General features: G+C 44.5%; 1 protein-coding gene across 11 annotated transcripts in view; it reads right to left on the bottom strand.

Annotated features, from left to right (window-relative positions):
• The window catches only part of ADAT1 (adenosine deaminase tRNA specific 1), a 57,991-nt gene that overhangs the window by 11,706 nt on the left and 26,107 nt on the right, over positions 1-20,178 (bottom strand). For 7 of the 11 annotated variants that reach the window (XM_066242288.1, XM_066242299.1, XM_066242298.1 and 4 more), the window contains exon 11: positions 16,847-19,155. The exons of 3 other annotated variants lie outside the window; for them this stretch is intronic. In XM_066242288.1, the coding sequence (XP_066098385.1) occupies positions 19,023-19,155 (133 nt within the window). In that variant the 3' untranslated portion in view covers positions 16,847-19,022. Of the gene's footprint in view, positions 1-16,846; positions 19,156-20,178 lie in introns of those variants that run through there. One more of the 11 variants, XM_066242291.1, reaches the window with a different exon arrangement.

Below are 20,178 nucleotides of genomic sequence, written 5' to 3' on the forward strand. Positions count from 1 at the left end.
AAAATAGAGGACTAGATGAAGAAGATGGGGCACATATACACCATGGTATATTATTCAGCTAGGAGAAATGGTGACATTGGATCACTTATAGCGGAATGGTGGAGTCTTGGTAGCATTGTGCGGAGTGAAATAAGCGAATCAGAAAAAAACAGGAACTGCAGGATTCCATACATTAGTGGGACATAAAAGCGAGACTGAGAGGCATGAACAGGAGTGTGGTGGCTATGGGGGGTGGGGGGAGGGAAGGAGGGAGAGGGGGAGGGGAGGGGGAGGGGTACAGAGAGAACTGGATGGAGGGTGACAGAGGACGATCTCTCTTTGGGTGATGGGTATGCAACATAACTAAATGACAAGATAACCTGGAAATGTTTTCTTTGAATGTATGTACCCTGATTTATTGATGTCACCCCATTAAAATAAAAATTTATTTATATATAAAAAAAAAATACAAAAGATAAAGGTAAAGATGATAAATTTAATATCTTTTTTATTTTGTTTTATTTTATTTTTATTAAGCCAGAGGCAGGGAGGCAGAGAGACAGACTCCCTGCATATACACTGACCAGGATCCACCCGGCAAGCCCCCTATGGGCCTATGCTCTGCCCATCTGGGGCCGCCACTCCATTCCTCATCAACTGACCTGTTTCAGCTCCTGAGGCGAGTCCATGGAGCCATCCTCAGTGCCCAGGGCCAACTTGCTCAAACCATTTGAGCCATGGCTGCAGGCGGAGAAAGAGACAGAGAGAGACAGAGAGAGAGGGAGACGGGTGAGAGGGAGGAGGGCGGGATGGAGAAGCAGATGGTCATTTCTGGAATCAAACCCAGGACTTCCACATGCCAGGCCAATGCTCTACCATTGAGCCAACTGGTCAGGATCAAAATTTAAAATCTTAAAGTAAAAAACTTTTTTTACATTAAAAAGGTACTATAGCCTGACCAGGCAGTGGCGCAGTAGATAGAGCATCAGACTAGGATGTGGAGGACCCAGGTTCGAGACCCCGAGGTCACCAGCTTGAGCGTGGGCTCATCTGGTTTGAGCAAGGCTCACCAGCTTGAGCCCAAGGTTACTGGCTTGAGCAGGGGTTACTCGGTCTGCTATAGCCCCCCCCCCCAGTCAAGGCACATATGAGAAATCAATGAACTAAGGAGCCGCAACGAAGAATTGATGTTTCTCATCTCTCTCTCTTTCTGTATGTTTGTCCCTATCTATCCCTCTCTCTGTCTCTGCCACAAAATAAATAAATTAATTAATTAAAAAAAATAAAAAGGTACTATAAACAAAATAATGGAAACGGCCTGACCTGCGGTGGCACAGTGGATAAAGCATCAACCTGGAATGCTGAGGTTGCCGGCTGAAACTCGGGGCTTGCCTGGTCAAGGCACATATGGAAATTGATACTTCCTGATCCTCCTCCTCTCTCTCTCTCTCTCTTTTTCTCTCTTTGTCTCTTCACTAAAATAAATTTTTAAAAATTAATAATAGAAACCACAGATTGGGTGAAAATGTAACAGATATCAACCAAAAAAGAATATCCAGAATAAAGAACTCTTCCAATTAATAAGACAACCCAAGAGAACAATGGACAAAAGATAACAAAATTTATTTATTTTTTACAGAGACAGAGAGTCAGAGAGAGGGATGAGAAGCATCAATCATCAGTTTTTCATTGCGACACCTTAGTTGTTCATTGATTGCTTTCTCATATGTGCCTTGACTGTGGGCCTTCAGCAGACCGAGTAACCCCTTGCTTGAGCCAGCGACCTTGGGTCCAAGCTGGTGAGCTTTGCTCAAACCAGATGAGCCTGCGCTCAAGCTGGCGACCTTGGGGTCTCGAACCTGGGTCCTCCGCATCCCAGTCCAACGTTCTACCCACTGCGCTACCGCCTGCTCAGGCAACAAAATTCTTAACTCAGGCATTTATATATGTTGTACAATGCACCAGCTCCACAGTGTGCCTTTCGCAAACACTACAATATGAACTGTCGAGTTGTTCAGTGCACCAACTCCACACTAAAACATACAAACTTACACTATACAGGTGGTGGCCCTTTGAAAATACAAAGGAAAGTATACTATGGAAAATGATTTCACACTCATCAAATTGGCCAAATTAAAAGTTCTGACATATAAAATGTTAGGGAGTACGCGAAGCATCTGGAATTCTCAAACTGCTGCTGTGAGTGTAAACTGGTACCATCACATGGAAAAGCAGTTTCACAATATCCAGTAGAGTTGAGATCCAGATAACCTGTGTCCTAGCAAGTTCCTTATCTAGGTACATCTCTTACAAATACCCCTACCCACACACGAGACATGTACAAGAATGATTACTGCAGCCTTGTTTGTGTGAGCAAAGAATTGGATATCAACTAAATGTCCGCTAACCAGAGAATGGAGACTTAATATACGGCATATTCTTATTAAGAAATACTATACAGTAGTTAAAATGAATGCCCTAGTGCTACATAAGTCAACACAAATAAATATAATCTGTAATCTTCATACAACATCAGGGTGGTTAACTCTTTCGTGGACCAGCAAGGAATCTGTGGGGGACTGGCACCAGTCTGCACATTGCCAGTGGAAAAACACTGCTTTGGATGATTTTACTCTAATCTGTGGCTTCAAGGCTTCGAGTCTCCAAAATCTCTATCTCCAGCCCATCTCTGTCTTCCAAACCAAGTGCCTCAAAATGCCTGCACTAGGTCCTTATCCTATGATATCACAGAAGCCCCAAACTCTGGAACAGCTCATCATCCCCTACCAGCATCTCCTGCCCCACAAGAACAGCCCCTTTTGCCTGACCAGGCAGTTGACCAGTGGATACAGCACTGGCCTGGGACACAGAGGACCCAGGTTCGAAACCCCGAGGTCTCCGGCTTGAGCGTGGGCTCATCCAACTTGAGCATAGGGTTGCTAGCTTGAGCATGGGATCATAGACATGACTCCATAGTCGCTGGCTTGAGCCCAAGGTTGCTGGCTTGAGCAAAGGGGCACTCACTCTGCTGTAGCCCCCTGGTCAAGGCACATATGAGAAAGCAATCAATGAACTAAGGTGCCACAACGAAGAATTGATGCTTCTCATCTCTCTCCCTTCCTGTCTGTCTGTCCCTAACTGTTCCTCTCTCTGATTCTGTCTCTGTCAAAAAAAAAAAAAAAAAAAAAAAAAAAAAAAAAAAAAAGAACTTCCTCTAGCCCCTTTCCTGATACATGGCACCACATGCCATCCTGTCACCCACACAGTAACCTGGGAGCCATCCTCAATACCCCCTCATCCCCTACCTGCAATCAGCCAATTAGCCTCACCAGCCTCTGTGTATTTCTCAAGTCAGTGCCCTCCTATGGCTCCTGCAACCATATGTCTGTGTGGGCTTCATCATTTCTCTACTAATTACTACAGTAATCCCCCAACTATGGTCTCCCTGTCACCATCCTTGCCTCTGCCAATCCATCCTCCTCGCTACAGAAGAGAGCGTTCTTTCTAAAATGCAACTTCCATCCCAATATCATTTGATCAAAAATCTCTGCAATGTTGAGTCTTCAGGGTAAGACCATTCTCCTTCGCAGGGCATATAACCCTCTCCAGCCCCTCTCATACCCCCGCCAGCCCAGTCATGACAGGCTTTCATCTCTGGCCTTTGCATATATGTTGATTCTCTACCTCAAATATCCTTCTCTCAAACTGTCCCTATATGCACCATCATTTCCCTTTGCTTGCTAATCCCAATCCTTCCCCTTCCACTCTGTGCTCAAGTGTATCTGGGCTGATGAAATTTTCTTGCGCCCCTTCCTCTCCCAGGTTGGGTATTCGACGTCTGTCATAGCTATCATCATATTGTGCTGTTCCACTGCAAAGGCGGTGGCCTGTCTTTCCTATCGGCCAATGTACAGGGATAGCTCCTATCGGCTATCCCTGTACCTCAGGAGCACAGTGCATTTGCCTGGCACATTGATGGTGTTCAGAAGATATAAATATTAATACATGACTGCTCCACCTGCAGCTGAGAGCTTAAGGTGTCCATGCAATCTTAGTTTTGTAGCAGTAGCTGAAACACTGTGGACATGAACAGCATGGGGCAGGTTTGTGCACCAGGACACCGGTCCCAGAGGTGGTCTGAGAATCTCCTTCAAGGAGAATTTGCAAGGAGGCAATATAAATGTTTTTATTCTCGAAAGACTCACTCTTCATTAGAATGAATGGTAGAATGCTTTAAAAAGCACCACTGGTTCCCATTTTCATCTTTTTATTTCCTTAGGGGAAAAAAGCCTTAGGAGTTAGGTAGGAGGATCTATGTATACCTCTTAACAGCTTTGCTCCTCGCCTCCTGAGCTGCTGGAGACAGGCTTCGGCTCGCAGACGTGGGAGGGAGAGGTGCATGCAAGCAAATCTGCACATGCCTAGTATGCAGCCAAGAGGCTCCGCAAACATTTGCCCTGAAGACCAGCTCTTAGGTTTATTTATTTAGTTATTTTGACAGAGACAGAGAGTCAGAGAGAGGGACAGATAGGGACAGACAGACAGGAAGGAGAGAGATGAGAAGCATCAACTCTTCATTGAGGCACCTTAGCTGTTCATTGATTGCTTTCCCATATGTGCCCCGAAAAGGGGGCCACAGCAGACCAAGTAACCCCTTGCTCAAGCCAGTGGGCTCAAGCCAGTGGCCTTGGGTCCAAGCTGGTGAGCCTCGCTCAAACCAGATGAGCCCGCGCTCTAGCCGGCGACCTCGAGGTTTCAAACCTGGTTCCTCCGTGTCCCAGTCCGACGCTCCATCCACTGCATCTCTGCCTGGTCAGGCCAGCCCTTACATTTATAAGCAAAAGCTTTGGAAATTGGGACTAGCAAATTAGAGAGGCACATATGAGCTGAATGACAGACCAAGGCTGGTGGTTCCAGTGTGCCAGGCACTGTACACATGGTGGGCAGCCCTTCTCATACCCATGTTGTACATGGTCTCATCTCATCCCCAGAGCCCTACTGCCAGGGGGTAGTGTTGCCCTCTTTTCAAAGGTGAGCATACTGACACTCTGAGAGTACATATACCTCCCTAAGATCACACAACCAGTATATATCCTGTGGTACAATTCAAATTCAGGCCTACAACCAAAAGCCATCCTTGCTCTCTTAGACCAAAGGTAACAAACTGAATGCCTGTGTCTGCGGCCCCTAGACACGTACACATAAAACTCCACATTCTTGTTTCTTCTGAAAAAATCTGGGAGATCTGACAACAATCAGATGGAACAAAATAATGGCTCCTCATTGGATAAGGAATACATTTCTCAGCTCCTTTCTTTAAGGTTCCTACTCCTGGAAATACTTGGGTTTATCACCTTTGCACCACAGTTTATGTACCATCCTTTATTTTACAACAGAATTTCTCCAAATTTTATGCAAACAAAATATTAACCCAGGTTGGCCCTCATCTTTCATGAGAGAGGCAAACAGCTGGGCTGCACGGTGCACCTGCGTCAGCATAGGTGAGGGAACACTGTCACCTGGGGCCGGTTGGGGCTGGGCTGCCGCTCTATCGCCTCGTTTCTCCTGCTGCCAGCTGGTTTCTTAGCCCAGGAGGCCCTGCTGTGCTACGTTAGAAGGGCAATCACAATGGTGCTGGGTAAGTGAGGACAGAAAGTGTTCATCGTGAGGATACCAGCTAAAATGGAACTCACTGGAGGTCAGGACAGTTCACAGTGTCAGCAGTAATAAAGGAACTTGATGAATCTTGGGGTGGCCAGTGGAATATACATCAAGAAGAGTTCTCTTTCTCATCATCAGAATCTAATGCAACGAAAAGGGGTGAACTAGATTATGTGCATCTATCGGGCAGAGCTTGGGTAGCCCACAGTATAATTTCTGAGATTGCCTGAGAGGTTGCACATAAAGGTCTTGTTGTTGAACTGAAGAACGATGCGGGGAATGGGCTCTACTGTCAGGTTGGTTTCACCACCAAGGGGCCCACCGTGCCTCCCCCCATGGAGACACTGTGGGTTTCAATGTGCTTTTCATTCTTTTGGCTGCCTGAGCAAACAGCCATCACTGTTTCCATTGTGAGCTCTTCTCCTTCTGGAGCCCAGCCCAAGTTCAGGGGAACATGTGCTTGAGACAGACATTTGGCAGCCTGGCTCCCCACTTGGGAGTGACTTTGTGCCTTTGCCTTTTTCCCATCAAGACGCTTTCCTGCATTTGGAGATTGAAATGCAGCGCTGAATACGCTTAGTTCTAAAAGATGGTTTCTAATCCTGCTGGCTTATTGGGATGAGAGACAGCAAATCCACACCTACATACAGTATCTGGGTTATTCAGGTAGGATTTATTTCCATCCCTTCCTGGTTAGACAGTGCCGAGGCCATAATGTATCTCATAGTGACAATGGGTTCTTTTTTCTGGAGAAAATTTCTCTTTGCCTCATTTACTCCATGAAGAATTATTATGAGAAATTCTCCCTCACAGCTAGAAAAAATGAGCACCCTAATAGCTGGCAACTTATTTTGTAGACTAGGTGACAGGTCAGAAGTCAGAGATGAAATACTTTTGCTACATTTACATAGGTAGTGGCAGAGTTGGTCCTAGAATGTAAGTACTTGAATAGCCAGACTGATAAGGACTAGGTTTTTTACATTTTTAAATTGAGGTATAACTACATGCAATAAAATACACGGATCTTAAATATTTATTAATTTATTAAGTGTAGAACTTAATAAAATTTTTTTTTCCTTCTGTATTTCTCTGAAGCTGGAAATGGGGAGAGACAGTCAGACAGACTCCCGCATGCGCTCAACTGGGATCCACCCGGCACGCCCACCAGGGGGCGACGCTCTGCCCACCAGGGGGCAATGCTCTGCCCCTCCGGGGTGTCGCTCTGTCGTGACCAGAGCCACTCTAGAGCCTGGGGCAGAGGCCAAGGAGCCATCCCCAGCGCCCGGGCCATCTTTGCTCCAATGGAGCCTTGGCTGTGGGAGGGGAAGAGAGAGACAGAGAGGAAGGAGAGGGGGAGGGGTGGAGAAGCAGATGGGCGCTTCTCCTGTGTGCCCTGGCCGGGAATCGAACCCGGGACTTCTGCACGCCAGGCCGATGCTCTACCACTGAGCCAACCGGCCAGGGCCAGAACTTAATAAATTTTGACAAATGTTTGCACTCATGTAATTAGCCCTCCAGTCAAAACAGAATGTTTCCATCAACCAAGAAAGTTCCCTTGGGTCTTTCCCCACTAGACCCCAACCTCCCTTCTTCCCCCCACCAGGCAACAACCACTGTTCTGATTTCTGTCCCCTTTGATCAATTTTGGGGCCTCACTTTTAAGAAAGTAAAATTGAATTCATGAAACTTTGCAGCCCTAAAGTGTCTCTTTGCAGAATTTTCCTCTCCCTTTTGGAACACAAGTACTATTTAAACTTGTTTTAGAGCCACCTGGAAAGCCTTCCAGGAAGTCAATCTAAGTCCCAGTACAGGCACATTTAGGTTTAAAGGAATTCACATGACAGGTTATGAAGGCCAATTATGATTCCTCAATATACAGTATAAAAAGAACTCTTCTTTCTGGAAAATCAAGTTGCTCTCTCCAAAGCATGTGCCTTCTTGCCTCTTGTTTAATGTATCAATTTCAGAGAGAGAGAGAACAGAGAGGGAGAAACATCATTTTGTTGCTCCACCCATCCATGCACTACTACTCGTTGGATAACTTCCGCATGAGCCCCAACTGGGGATTGAACCCGCAACTCTCGCACATCAGGATGATGTTTGAATCAACTGAGCCACCCGGCCAGGGTTGCCTTCTTTGCTCTTCCTGCACCCAACCATTCCTTCAGGATAGCTGCCTTTGTTACTATGGAAAGAATTGCTTGAGCCCTTGCGGGTGAGCATGTATGCACACTAGCATTCTACTTGGAAGCCATTTCCTGGCGTCAGTAGCCTTCCTGCTGCAGTGGGAGTCCTCTTAACTGCTCATCTGACGTCCCCAGACATCACAGGAGGACAGTGGTAGCTGTTAATATAACAGTCAGCAAGGGAACTTAGAAACTGGAAACTGTATTAGAAACTGGAAAACTTTGAGTAAGGCTTGCTCAGAACATGGTCCTTAAAGCCAAAAAAAAAAAAAAAAAAAAAAAAAAAAATGCTGCCAAGGCCCAGGTGGCAGCAGCTTTCCCCCAGCCACAGACGCGACCAGATCAGGCAGGCCGGCTGCTCCTCTAAGCCAAGTGCTGGCAGCCAGGCCGGGCCATTTTCTCCACGGCAGACTCATCCCCCCCAGACAGTGAGCTAATGTTTGGCACGGGCAAACTCCATAAAAAGAGGCATTTAACCCCATGATTTGAGGCAGAAATTACTACATGGAATATAAACACAAAATTAAATCAAGCCAAGTTTTAAAAATTCTAAAGAAAAGAATAAAAATGATACGCACAGTCATAACATTAGGACCCACTGTGAACACGGAGCAAAAACGCAATGCTCAGCCCTGGCCGGTTGGCTTAGTGGTAGAGCGTCGGCCTGGTGTGCAGGAGTCCTGGGTTCAATTCCTGGCCAGGGCACACAGGAGAAGCGCCCATCTGCTTCTCCACCCCTCCCCCTCTCCTTCCTCTCTGTCTCTCTCTTCCTCTCCTGCAGCCAAGGCTCCATTGGAGCAAAGCTGGCCTGGGCGCTGAGGATGGCTCTGTGGCCTCTGCCTCAGGCGCTAGAATGGCTCTGGTTGCAACAGAGCATCGCCCCCTGGTGGGTGTGCCAGGTGGATCCCGGTCGGGCGCATGTGGGAGTCTGTCTGACTGCCTCCCTGTTTCCAACTTCAGAAAATACAAAAAAAAAAAACAAAAAAAAAAACAAAAAAAACGTAATGCTCATGCTGAAAGTATAAACTTCTTTCAAAGAGCCAAATCCCAGGAGGCATTTTGTTAGTAAAGAGATAATTATCTGGAATTATGAGCAGAGCTGCCCGAAAGCATGTGGTGAGTCCCTATATCCTACACAATATCATTTCTGAATATTTTCTGGTGCACCTACAGTTAAAATTGAGAAAGCTTTTTTCATTTTTTAATTTCTAAAATGTGTTTTTTAAATAGGTACTACACTGCTCAAAAAAATTAGGGGACCAGGGAACATGCAGATAGTCCAATACTTTCAGCCTTTTGTACAGTGCATTTTCACCAATGAGAAATAAAAGTTGGTTTTGTATGTCATTTGCATAGTCAAACAACTTTCTTTGACTTGTCATTTGTTTTTCTGATGTTCGTATTTAATGAAAACAATCAAATGCTTCTTTTTTTTATTATTTCATATTCATTTGAAATATCTCCTAACTTTTGTGAGCAGTATATATTAACATAGTTCAAAAAATATTTTAAAGTAACAAAATATAAAGGGTCTTCAGGGACAAGTGGGGACAAGTGTCCCACCCACTCCTGGGCCCCAGCCACTCCTTTTCCTTCCCCATAGCCCTGCGTTAGTGGTTTCTTGTGTACTCAGAGCTAGATTAACATATATAAACAAAACATAGATGGATCATTCTTTATTACAGAAATGAAATGCTATAATGCTGTCCTGCATTTTGCTTTTTATGCACTCATATTTAGAAACAGAATTTTGAAGATATATTTAAGTGAAACAAAATTATATGTTCATTTACCCTTTGACTTAGCAAATCCCACTTCTAAATCTATCCAAAAGACACTGGCAGAAATGCTCTCAATATTGTATGTAGATTAATTATTCATAAAGCATTTCTAAAGGAAATAATAAAATGTCCACCAATAACTGAAAACAAAATGAAACAAAATTAACTATGTGTAGATTCGGAGCAAGAGCAAGAGAGGAAGTATTTTAAGCGACTTTAAAACACCCACAATCCCTAGACTGGGTTTCTTACCCTCGGCACCGCTGAAGATCTGGGTCAGATAACTCTCTGTTTGGGGGGTTGCCCTGTGCATCACAGGGTGCTAGCACCCAAGGCTCAGGTGAGCTTCCCTGACCGGCAGCACTTTGGACATACTGTTACGCTTCGCTGCTGGGAGAATTCAGTGCTGGGTGCGCTGACTGCACTGGGGGAGTGTTATAATGTAAGAGGACGCAGCAGGCACACTATGGCACAGGAACATGGGGAGCACCAGGGTCGGTCAGGAGGCAGAGGGACTGGGCAGGAAATGTGGGCAAGAACCATTGAAAGGAAGGAAGGGGCCAGACAGGGTAAGCTGGCCTGGGATTGGCTAGTTTGACTAATTTCAGTGTACCCTGAGGTACAGAGACTATTCCTAGTTTTCTGGTACCTGGTCCTGGGTGATTAGGGCAGGTGGAAGGTGGCCCAGAATGTGAGGCCCCAGAAGGGAGGTGGTTGGAGTATGGGTTCCGGATTGGTTGATTTGCATATAAAAGGTATACTCACAGATGAGTCTTTTACTATCTCTAGGGATTTGCTAGTTCTGGGAGGGGCAGTCTCTCTGGGGTCAGGAAGGCCTCTGGTGTCAAAGCATCAGAAACACATGGCTACCTGACCAGATGGTGGCACAGTGGATAGAGCATCGATCTGGGACACTGAGGACTCAGGTTCTAAACCCCAAGGTCACTGGCTTGAGCACAGGCTCACCAGCTTGAGTATGGGGTCACTGGTTTGAGTGTGGGCTCATAGAAATGACCTCATGGTCATTGGCTTGAGCCCAAAGGTCGCTGGCTTGAAGCCCAAGGTTGCTGGCTTGAGTCCAAGGTTGCTGGGCTTGAGTAAGAGGTCACTGGCTTGGCTGGAGCCCCCTGGTCCAGGCATGTATAAGAAGCAACGAACAACTAAGGTGCCACAACTACAAATTGATACTTCTCATCTCTCTCCCTTCCTGTCTCTTTCTTTCTCTCTCTCTCTCTTGCTTAAAAAAAAAAAGGAGAAAGAAAGAAACAAAAAAAGGGAACACATAGTTAACACAGAGAGGACAACTAGAAGCTTGTTCCTGCTTTCTCCTGGACTTTGCCCATATGCCTTTCCCCTTGGCTGACTTGAACTCTTTCATTCTAATAAATGGTAATTATAACAGCTTTTCTGAGTTCTGTGAACCTGTCTAGTGAATCATAGAAGCTGAGCATACTCTTAGGGACCCCGACACAGCTACTAAAACCATTAGGTGAAAGGGTGATAGGGAACTTCAAAACAGAATAGATCAGGCAGATACCCTGAACCCACTGCTCAATCATGGAAAGTGGGACAATCAGATGTTACGTTCCTCTTGATATGATGGAAGGGAAGTATGCAGAATCACCTTCAGTTCATGTCAAATGAACTGAATCTAAATCTAAATCTAACCAGGCTTCTCCATATAACTGCAAATTTTTTTTTAAATTTTATTTATTTATTTATTTTTATAATTTTTCTGAAGTTGGAAATGGGGAGGCAGTCTGACAGACTCCCGCATGCGCCCAACCGGGATCCACCCGGCACGCCCACCAGGGGGCAATGCTCTGCCCATCCGGGGCGTTGCTCTGTTGCAACCAGAGTCATTCTAGCGCCTGAGGCAGAGGCCACAGAGCCATCCTCAGCGCCTGGGCCAACTTTGCTCCAATGGAGCCTCAGCTGCGGGATGGGAAGAGAGAGACAGAGAGGAAGGAGAGGGGGAGGGGTCGAGAAGCAGATGGGTGCTTCTCCTGTGTGCCCTGGCCGGGAATCGAACCCGGGTCTCCTGCACGCTAGGCCGACGCTCTACCACTGAGCCAACTGGCCAGGGCTATAACTGCAAATTTATAAGAAATGTGGGGAATTGAGGAATCTGTTATCAACATTAAAGGGACTATGCAGCCAAACCCAGAATTGGGGTGATTTTACAGGACAAATGACTTATTTGTTCAACATATAAAAAAGGAGAGTGAACTCCTACAGATTCAGTGAGACAAATGATAAGTCAATCAAATGCATTGTGTAGACTTCGTTTGGATCCTAATTTGAACAAATCAAGTCAAAAGACATAAAAAATTTTTTGATGGATGGAATGAAATAAAGTTCCCATTCTAGATGTGACTTCTAGTTCATCTTAAAGAGTATTTTCTCCCATTGCTCAAACAATTCTTTTATAGAAGAACCTTCTAAGGTGAAACCCAGGCACTGCATCCATGGAAACATCTCATAAGCAGCTCTTCCCACTCCTCCTCAATTGAGAAAACTGGAAGAGAACCTGGTGAAACATCCTACCTAATTGTCAATTCTTCCTTAACAATACCAGTAAAGGAGTGTGTACAACCTCTCTTAGGGTCATCAGAATAAACACCTCACACAAGCTTCTCAGTTTCAAGGACTGTGTTGATGTGCCAGCCAGGCAGTAAGCAAATAGTTGTTGAGTGCCTTCGATGTGTGTACGCTGTGCTAGAACCAGTGATGCATAAATGAATACATAGAATAGAGAGCCCAGAAATAAATCCTCACTTACAAAGTCAATCTACTACAAAGGAAGCAAGGATGCACAATGGGGTAAAGATGGTCTCTTCAATAACTGGTGTTGGCAAAACCAGACAGACACATTCAAGATAATTAAATTGGACCACTTTCTTACACCATAACAAAAATAAATTCAAAATGGATTAAAGATTTAAATGTTAGACCTGAAACTATAAAACCCCTAAATCCCGAAACCTCTAGAAGAAAACATAGACAGAAAACTCTTTAACATTGCTCTTATCAATATCTTTTTGGATATATTTCATTGATAAAGGAACAAAAGAAAAAATAAACAATAAAAAGAGGAAAACATAAATGAGATTGCATCAAACTAAAATTTTTTTGCATAGTAATGGAAATCATCAACAAAATGAAAAGACAACCTACCAAATGGGAGAAGATATTCACAAATGATATATTGGATAGGGGTTGATATCCAAAATATATAAGGAATTTATACAACTTAACATCAAACAAACAATCTAATTTAAAAACGGGCAGAGGGCCTGACCAGATGGTGGCGCAGTGGGTAAAGTGTCAGCCTGAAATGCTGGTCACCAGTTTGAAGCCTCGGGCTTACCCAAAGCATATACGAGAAGCAACTACTGCAAGTTGATGCTTCCTGCTACCCCCCCCTTCTCTCACACTTCTCTCTCTAAAATCAATAAATAAAAAAAATTTTTTTTTTTGACAGAGAGAGAGAGAGGGACAGATAGGGACAGACAGACAGGAAGGGAGAGCGATGAGAGGCATCAACTCCTTAGTTGTTCAGTGACTGCTTTCTCATATGTGCCTTGACCAGGGTTGGGGGAATATAGCAGAGTGAGTGACCCCTTGCTCAAGCCAGCAACCTTTGGCTCAAGCCAGCAACCTTGGGCTCAAGCCAGCTACCTTGGGCTCAAGCCAGCAACCTTGGGCTTCAATCCAGTGACCTTTGGGCTCAAGCCAGCGACCATGGGGTCATGCCCATGATCCCACACTCAAGCCAGCGACCCCTCACTCGAGCTGGTGAGTCTCTGCTCAAGCTGGATGAGCCTGCGCTCAATTCAGCAATCTCGGGGTTTTGAACATGGGTCCTCCGTGTCCCAGTCCAACACTCTATTGACTGCGTCACGGCCAGGTCAGGCAATATAGATATTTAAAAAATTATTTTAAAAAATTGGCAGAAGATGCCTGACCTGTGGTGGCGCAGTGGATAAAGCGTCAACCTGGAAATGCTGAAGTCGCCGATTCGAAACCCTGGGCTTGCCTGGTCAAGGCACATATGGGAGTTGATGCTTCCAGCTCCTCCCCCCTTCTCTTTTTCTGTCTCTGTCTCTCTCCTCTCTAAAAATGAATAAATAAAATAAAAAATTAAAAAAAAATTGGCAGAAGAACTGAGTAGATAGTTCTCCCAAGAGGACATACAGATGGTCAGCAGACATATGAAAAGATGTTCAATATTACTTATCAACAGGGAAATGCAAATTAAAACTCATACCTATCAGAATGGCTCTCATTAATAAATCAACAAATAAGTGTTAGCAAGGATGCGGAGAAAAGGGAACCCTTATACACTGTGGGATTGTAAATTGGTGCGGCTACTCTGGAAAATGGTATGGATCCAGCAATTTCACTTCTCTGGGAATTTTTGAAGAAAAAAAAAACTAATTCAAAAAGATACATCCACCCTCTATTCACTGTGGCACTACTAATAATAGCCAAGATATACAATCAACCTAGATGACCATAATTAGGACAATGGATAAAGAACACACACACACACACATACACTGGAATATTTTTTACCATAAAAATGAACTCTTCCTATTTATGACAACATGGATGAACTTAAGAGGGTATTATGCTAAATGAAAAAAGGCAGCCAGAAAAAGGTAAATACTGTGTGATCTCACTTATATGTAGAATCTAAAAACACCAAAATAAGTAAATAAACAAAACAGAACTAGCTCCACAGATACAGAAAATAGGCTGATGTTGCCAAAGGAAAGGGGTTGAGGGGATGGCAATAAAATAAATAAGGCCCATCTTGTGGCTGTGGTGGGCATCAAATTATTATTTTTTAATCTTTTTAAGATTTTATTTATTGATTTTACAGAGGGTGGGGGGGGGTAGTAGTAATTGCTTCTCATATCTGCCTTGACTGGGCAAGCCCTGGATTTCGAACCTGTGACCTCAGCATTCCAGGTTGACGCTTTATCCACTAGCGCCACGACAGGCTAGGCTTAAATTAATAATATATATTAATTGATAAATATTTGTTAATCATCTACTACATACTAGGGGCTGTTTTAGGCATGCAGATAAACTATAAATAGGACAAAGATGATATTGTAACATGAAGTGGTACCATGAATCACTTTATTTTTTTTTTATGGAATAAAAATAAAATTCTCTTGAATGGATATACCCCGTTTGTTTATCCAATTGTTAGTTCATGGACATTTATTTCACTTTTTGGCTCTTGTGCACAGTGCTGCTGTGAACATTTATGTACAAGTATGTGTGTAAGCATGTTCTTACATTTAAAAAAAATCACAGAGGTAATACATGTTTGTCATAACAAGTTATTCTTGATTTGTTTTCCATAAGAAATCCCTTTACGCCCTGGCAGGATAGCTTGGTTGGTTAAAGTATTGTCCGGAAGTAGAGAGGTTGACGGTTTATTTTTTTAGGTTTTTTTTTTTTTTTTTTTTTTTTTTTTTTTTCATTTTTCTGAAGCTGGAAACAGGGAGAGACAGTCAGACAGACTCCCGCATGCGCCCGACCGGGATCCACCCGGCACGCCCACCAGGGGCGACGCTCTGCCCACCAGGGGGCGATGCTCTGCCCATCCTGGGTGTCGCCATGTTGCGACCAGAGCCACTCTAGCGCCTGGGGCAGAGGCCACAGAGCCATCCCCAGCGCCCGGGCCATCTTTACTCCAATGGAGCCTTGGCTGCGGGAGGGGAAGAGAGAGACAGAGAGGAAAGCGCGGCGGAGGGGTGGAGAAGCAAATGGGCGCTTCTCCTGTGTGCCCTGGCCGGGAATCGAACCCGGGTCCTCCGCACGCTAGGCCGATGCTCTACCGCTGAGCCAACCGGCCAGGGCAGGTTTTTTTTTTTAATTAAAATTTTTATTTATTCATTTTAGAGAGAAGAGACTGAGAGAGAAGGGGGGAGGAACAGGAAGCATCAACTTCCATATGTGCTTTGACTGGGCAAGCCCAGGGTTTCGAACTGGCGATCTCAGCATTCCAGGTCCACGCTTTATCCACTGCACCACCATGGGTCAGGTGAGGTTGCCGGTTTGATCCCTGGTCAGGGCACATACGGGAACAGATTGATGTTCCTGTATCTCTCTCCCTCTCCCTTCCTCTCTAAAACTCAATTTTAAAAAAGTCCTTTTACATAGCAGGAAAGATAGGTAAAGTCACACTACCTGAAGGCCAGACTCTACCATATGCTGCTTTAATCAGAGATCCCTTACCTGACCCCACATCCCGTATTTTAGCAGCAGTTAGGATACCCTGACTGGCAGAAACGCTATTCACAGAAGATTATGCATCTCTCTCTAATGAGATTCTATTTCAGAGGATAAAGATTCATAGGAGAATGTAAGGGGGTAATGTCTTTTTATTCCTAAATTATATTGTAAGTTTGTCAAATTTGCACCAAAAATCTAAGTACAAAAATCCCTACAAATTGCCTGCTGATGGTGTTGCAGTGGATAGAAAGTCAGCTTAGGATGCTGTGGTCCCAGGTTTGAAACAGGCTTGAGTACGGACTTACCATTTTGAGCATGGGGTCGCTGGCTTGAGCCCAAAGGTCGCTGGCTTAAATAATGTCTGTCCCCCCCAAATTTAGAAAAGAAAATGTTCTAAAATCGATGGTGGTAATATTTGTGCAACTTTGTGGATTTACCAAAAACTACTAAACTAGATACTTTAAATGGGTGAATTTTATGGTATGTGAATTATAACTCAATAAAGCTCTTATTAAAAAATATTTAAAGCTATAAAGAAATGCTGAAGAACCGATAAGGGCCTTGAGTAATCCCAACAAGGAGGGCTTCTATATTCAGGCAATAATTTTTTATTTGTTTAGGTGAAAGGAGGGAAGATAGTGAGGCAGACTCCTGCACGCACCCCAACCAGGACCCACCCAACAACCCAGTCTGGGACCGATGCTCGAATCAACTGAGCTATATCCTCAGCGCTGAGGGCTGACACTCGGACCAATGAAGCCACTGGCTGTGGGAGGGGAAGAGGAACAGAAGGGAGAGACGATGGGGGAGAAGCATATGGTTGCTTCTCCTGTGTGCCCTGGCTGGGAATTGAACCCAGGACGTCCATACTCCAGGCTGATGCTCTATTCACCGAGACATTTGCCAGGGCCTTCAGATAATTTAAGGTGTGAAGAGGTAGAAAGAGTTAAATGTTAGATGTTATTTAAACAGGTTTGGTTACTAGGTCTGTTACTGACAGGAACTTTTGGCCTTTTAGAAAGAAACCCTTTCCATTGAAAGTCATCTCAAACAGGCTTACTCAAAACAATAGGAATTCATCATACATAATTGAAGTCTAGTGTGGACATTGGCTTCAGGCACCCAATCAAGGTCACTAGAGCTCTGATTCTCTGGCTGTTTCACTCTCAAGCAGGCTATCTCTAAACGGCGGGCAAAGTGCCAAGATTATGCGCCCCTCGCAGCTCCTGATACGAGACAGAACCTTTCCTGATAGCTCTGGCAATAGTTCCAGGACTGTCCAGGGCTAGCTCACATTTCTGGAGCCAGGAATAAGGTTTGCTTCAACCAAGTCTCATGGCTGCACAGTTTCTCATTGAGCAGGAAAGGATGGCTCTTCAAAGGTGTAACGGCTGAGTATACAAAATACATGTCCATTATGCCATGCAAGAGTCTAGAACTTGCAGATTCAAACATCATCTCAGCTGAATTAATGTAGGCACACACAAAACAGAGCATCACTTTTAAAGCATTAAATTTCAAATTCATATTCTGTATTTTAGAGAAGCAGTAAGACACAAGTGTCAATGTAAGAAATGTTCAAATCTGTAAAGAATTTTTCATGAATTTATTTGAGCCAAACTGACGACAATTGCTGGGAAGCAAAATCTCAATGGGTTGAGAACGTGCTCTAGAAAATGGTAGTTTTACCACTTAGTTTATACAACAGGATCAAAGGAGGAGATGTAAAGGGGAGGTTACATTAAATTCATTGGTGATAGGTTAGGGAGGCAGGGGAAAGCAAATCTCTGGGATTGGATGAATAGAAAAAGGAATAGACACATATTTCTTTTACATAGGTGGGTATAGGACAGTTAACAGTCAACAATTAATGTGATAATAACAATGAGAGGATTGTGGTCTCTGCTCTGGCACTTGTAATTTCAGGGGCCTCAGGGGTCCTGGGGTACTAGGTCCAAGGGAAAAAATTACTTTGATATTCCAAAGGTATATTATATTTCCTCATGTAGTTTTTTTTTTTACCTGCACTTCCTGCTTTTATGTGCTTGTTTTTGCGCTCATTGTTGAAGACAGTAATTCGTCATCAGACACAGATGAGGACAAGCTAATGGATGGGAGTTTTTTTTCTCTCTCTTTTTTATTTTTTATTTTTCTGAAGTTGGAAATGGGGAGGCAGTCAGATAGACTCCCACATGCGCCCGACCGGGATCCACCCGGCATGCCCACCAGGGGGCGATGCTCTGTCCCTCTGGGGCGTCGCTCTGCCGCAATCAGAGCCATTCTAGCACCTGAGGCAGAGGCCACAGAGCCATCCTCAGCGCCCGGGCCAACTTGACTCCAATGGAGCCTTGGTTGCGGAGGGGAAGAGAGAGACAGAGAGGAAGGAGAGGGGGAGGGGTGGAGAAGCAGATGGGCGCTTCTCCTGTGTGCTCTGGCCGGGAATCGAACCCGGGACTCCCGCACGCCAGGCCGACACTCTGCCACTGAGCTAACCGGCCAGGGCCTGGATGAGAGTTTTGACAGTGATGAGGAGTTGAATGAATTTTATGATGAATAAAACTTGAGTTCAATAACTTTATGTAATACTTTTTTTTTCTTCAAATTTTGGGCCCCAAAATTAAGGTGTGTCTTATACATGGGATTGTCTTATACATAAGGAAGTACAGTAATAACAGGTATGTATCGTAGATGAAAAAAAAATACAACACTGTCTCAGTTAAGATAAAAGACCTTTCTAAGGGAAAAATACTGGCCTAGCACATGACTACCTGACATGACTTACAGTTAGAAAGTGTTCATTTCAAACCATCCTGTGTGGTTACTTGAGCTCTCTGAGTTTGTAAGGACTCCATGCAGGCCTTCCCCAGCTTAGCTTGTCAGGCTTAGAATGTGGCCCCTTTTTGTCCACACAAGTTAGGACAGATACCAAGGTCATTAGTGAGATGCCATTTTAGCAGAGAGCTACTTCAATCAAGTATGGATTGTTCCACGTTCCAGATTTCCACCCCTCTTACACAGAAGGGATATCTTCTCTGGTAGGTGGCCGACGTTTTGTCCTGATTCAGCCATGAGAAAACCTAAGGCTTGTCCAGCACAAAGGAAGAAGGTGGTCCAGCAGGAAGGACTTGCTACCAGTAAGCTCTTTGCAAACTTTCCCTTCTCATTCAAACTGGTGATAATCTGGTGGGTTTCTGATCCAGGATCCAAATGCCTGCTTCCGGAGTGCGCTCCAGGCTTCCTGGTAAGCAGATGCAGCCTCCTTGTACTCCTGGTACGTCGCTAGCTTCCTTACTCTAATGCACACAGACCAGCAAGCACACGGGTTCTCACTGAACAGCTCACCACCACGGCCAACAAGACAGCTGAGCAATCAACCGGACAGATTTATTATAAGAGACTTGGAAACAGAAGGATGTTGCTCTGTTTTCCTACAGATACTGGTTCCTTCGTAGGGAATTCACCACAAAGTAACATGGATTAAAACAGGCAAGTATGAACAGAGTGCTAGTTTTGTCTGATCCTGGTGAAATCAAATAAAACAATAAAAATCTTAGCATTTCGGGGGGGGGGTTAAAATTTTCTAAGTGTCTATAATTTCCACCACAGGACAGATACAGCAATTAGAAACTTTGTGGCTGCATTCTTACAAACAGGCAAAGCACTTTCCATTTGATCCATGCTCTCCTCCTATGTACCGCCAGCCAACTCCCCTGCCAACCCTTCAGTCCTCTCTGACTGCTAGAAAATGCTGACATGTTGAGTAATATCTGTAATATTTATGCCCAGTTAAAAGACTTTCACTGTGGTCTGACCTGCGGTGGCGCAGTGAGTACAGTGTCGACCTGGGATGCTGAGGTCGCTGGTTCGAAACCCCAGGCTTCCCTGGTCAAGGCACATATGGGAGTTGATGCTTCCTGCTCCTCGCCCCTTCTCTCTCTCTCTCTCTCTCTCTGTCCCCTCTCTCTAAAATGAATAAATTAAAAAAAAAAAAAAGATTTTCATTGTGACAAAGACTTCTCCTTTGACCAAACTTGCGTCAGGCTCCTCTGAGTCCTCTTCCCGACTTGGACCTTGAGCTTTGTCCTTGCATCTTACAGTTGAAGAAAGGAACACTCATGTCGTGTTGATCCATTTTACCCTGTTTCTAAGTTGTATCTTAGCTCACTTCAGCAGAGCAAAGTTGCTAAATGCAGCAAAAATTGATTTCAGTTGTTTGATCCATTTCCTACAGCTTTTTGTTGGATAATGGGTGAGATGTACACAAATGACAATGTTAAATTTACCTGAGCCCTGAGTTCCTAAAAAACAGCTATGGC

Source organism: Saccopteryx bilineata, chromosome 9, assembly GCF_036850765.1.
Source record: "Saccopteryx bilineata isolate mSacBil1 chromosome 9, mSacBil1_pri_phased_curated, whole genome shotgun sequence".
NCBI lineage: Eukaryota > Metazoa > Chordata > Mammalia > Chiroptera > Emballonuridae > Saccopteryx > Saccopteryx bilineata.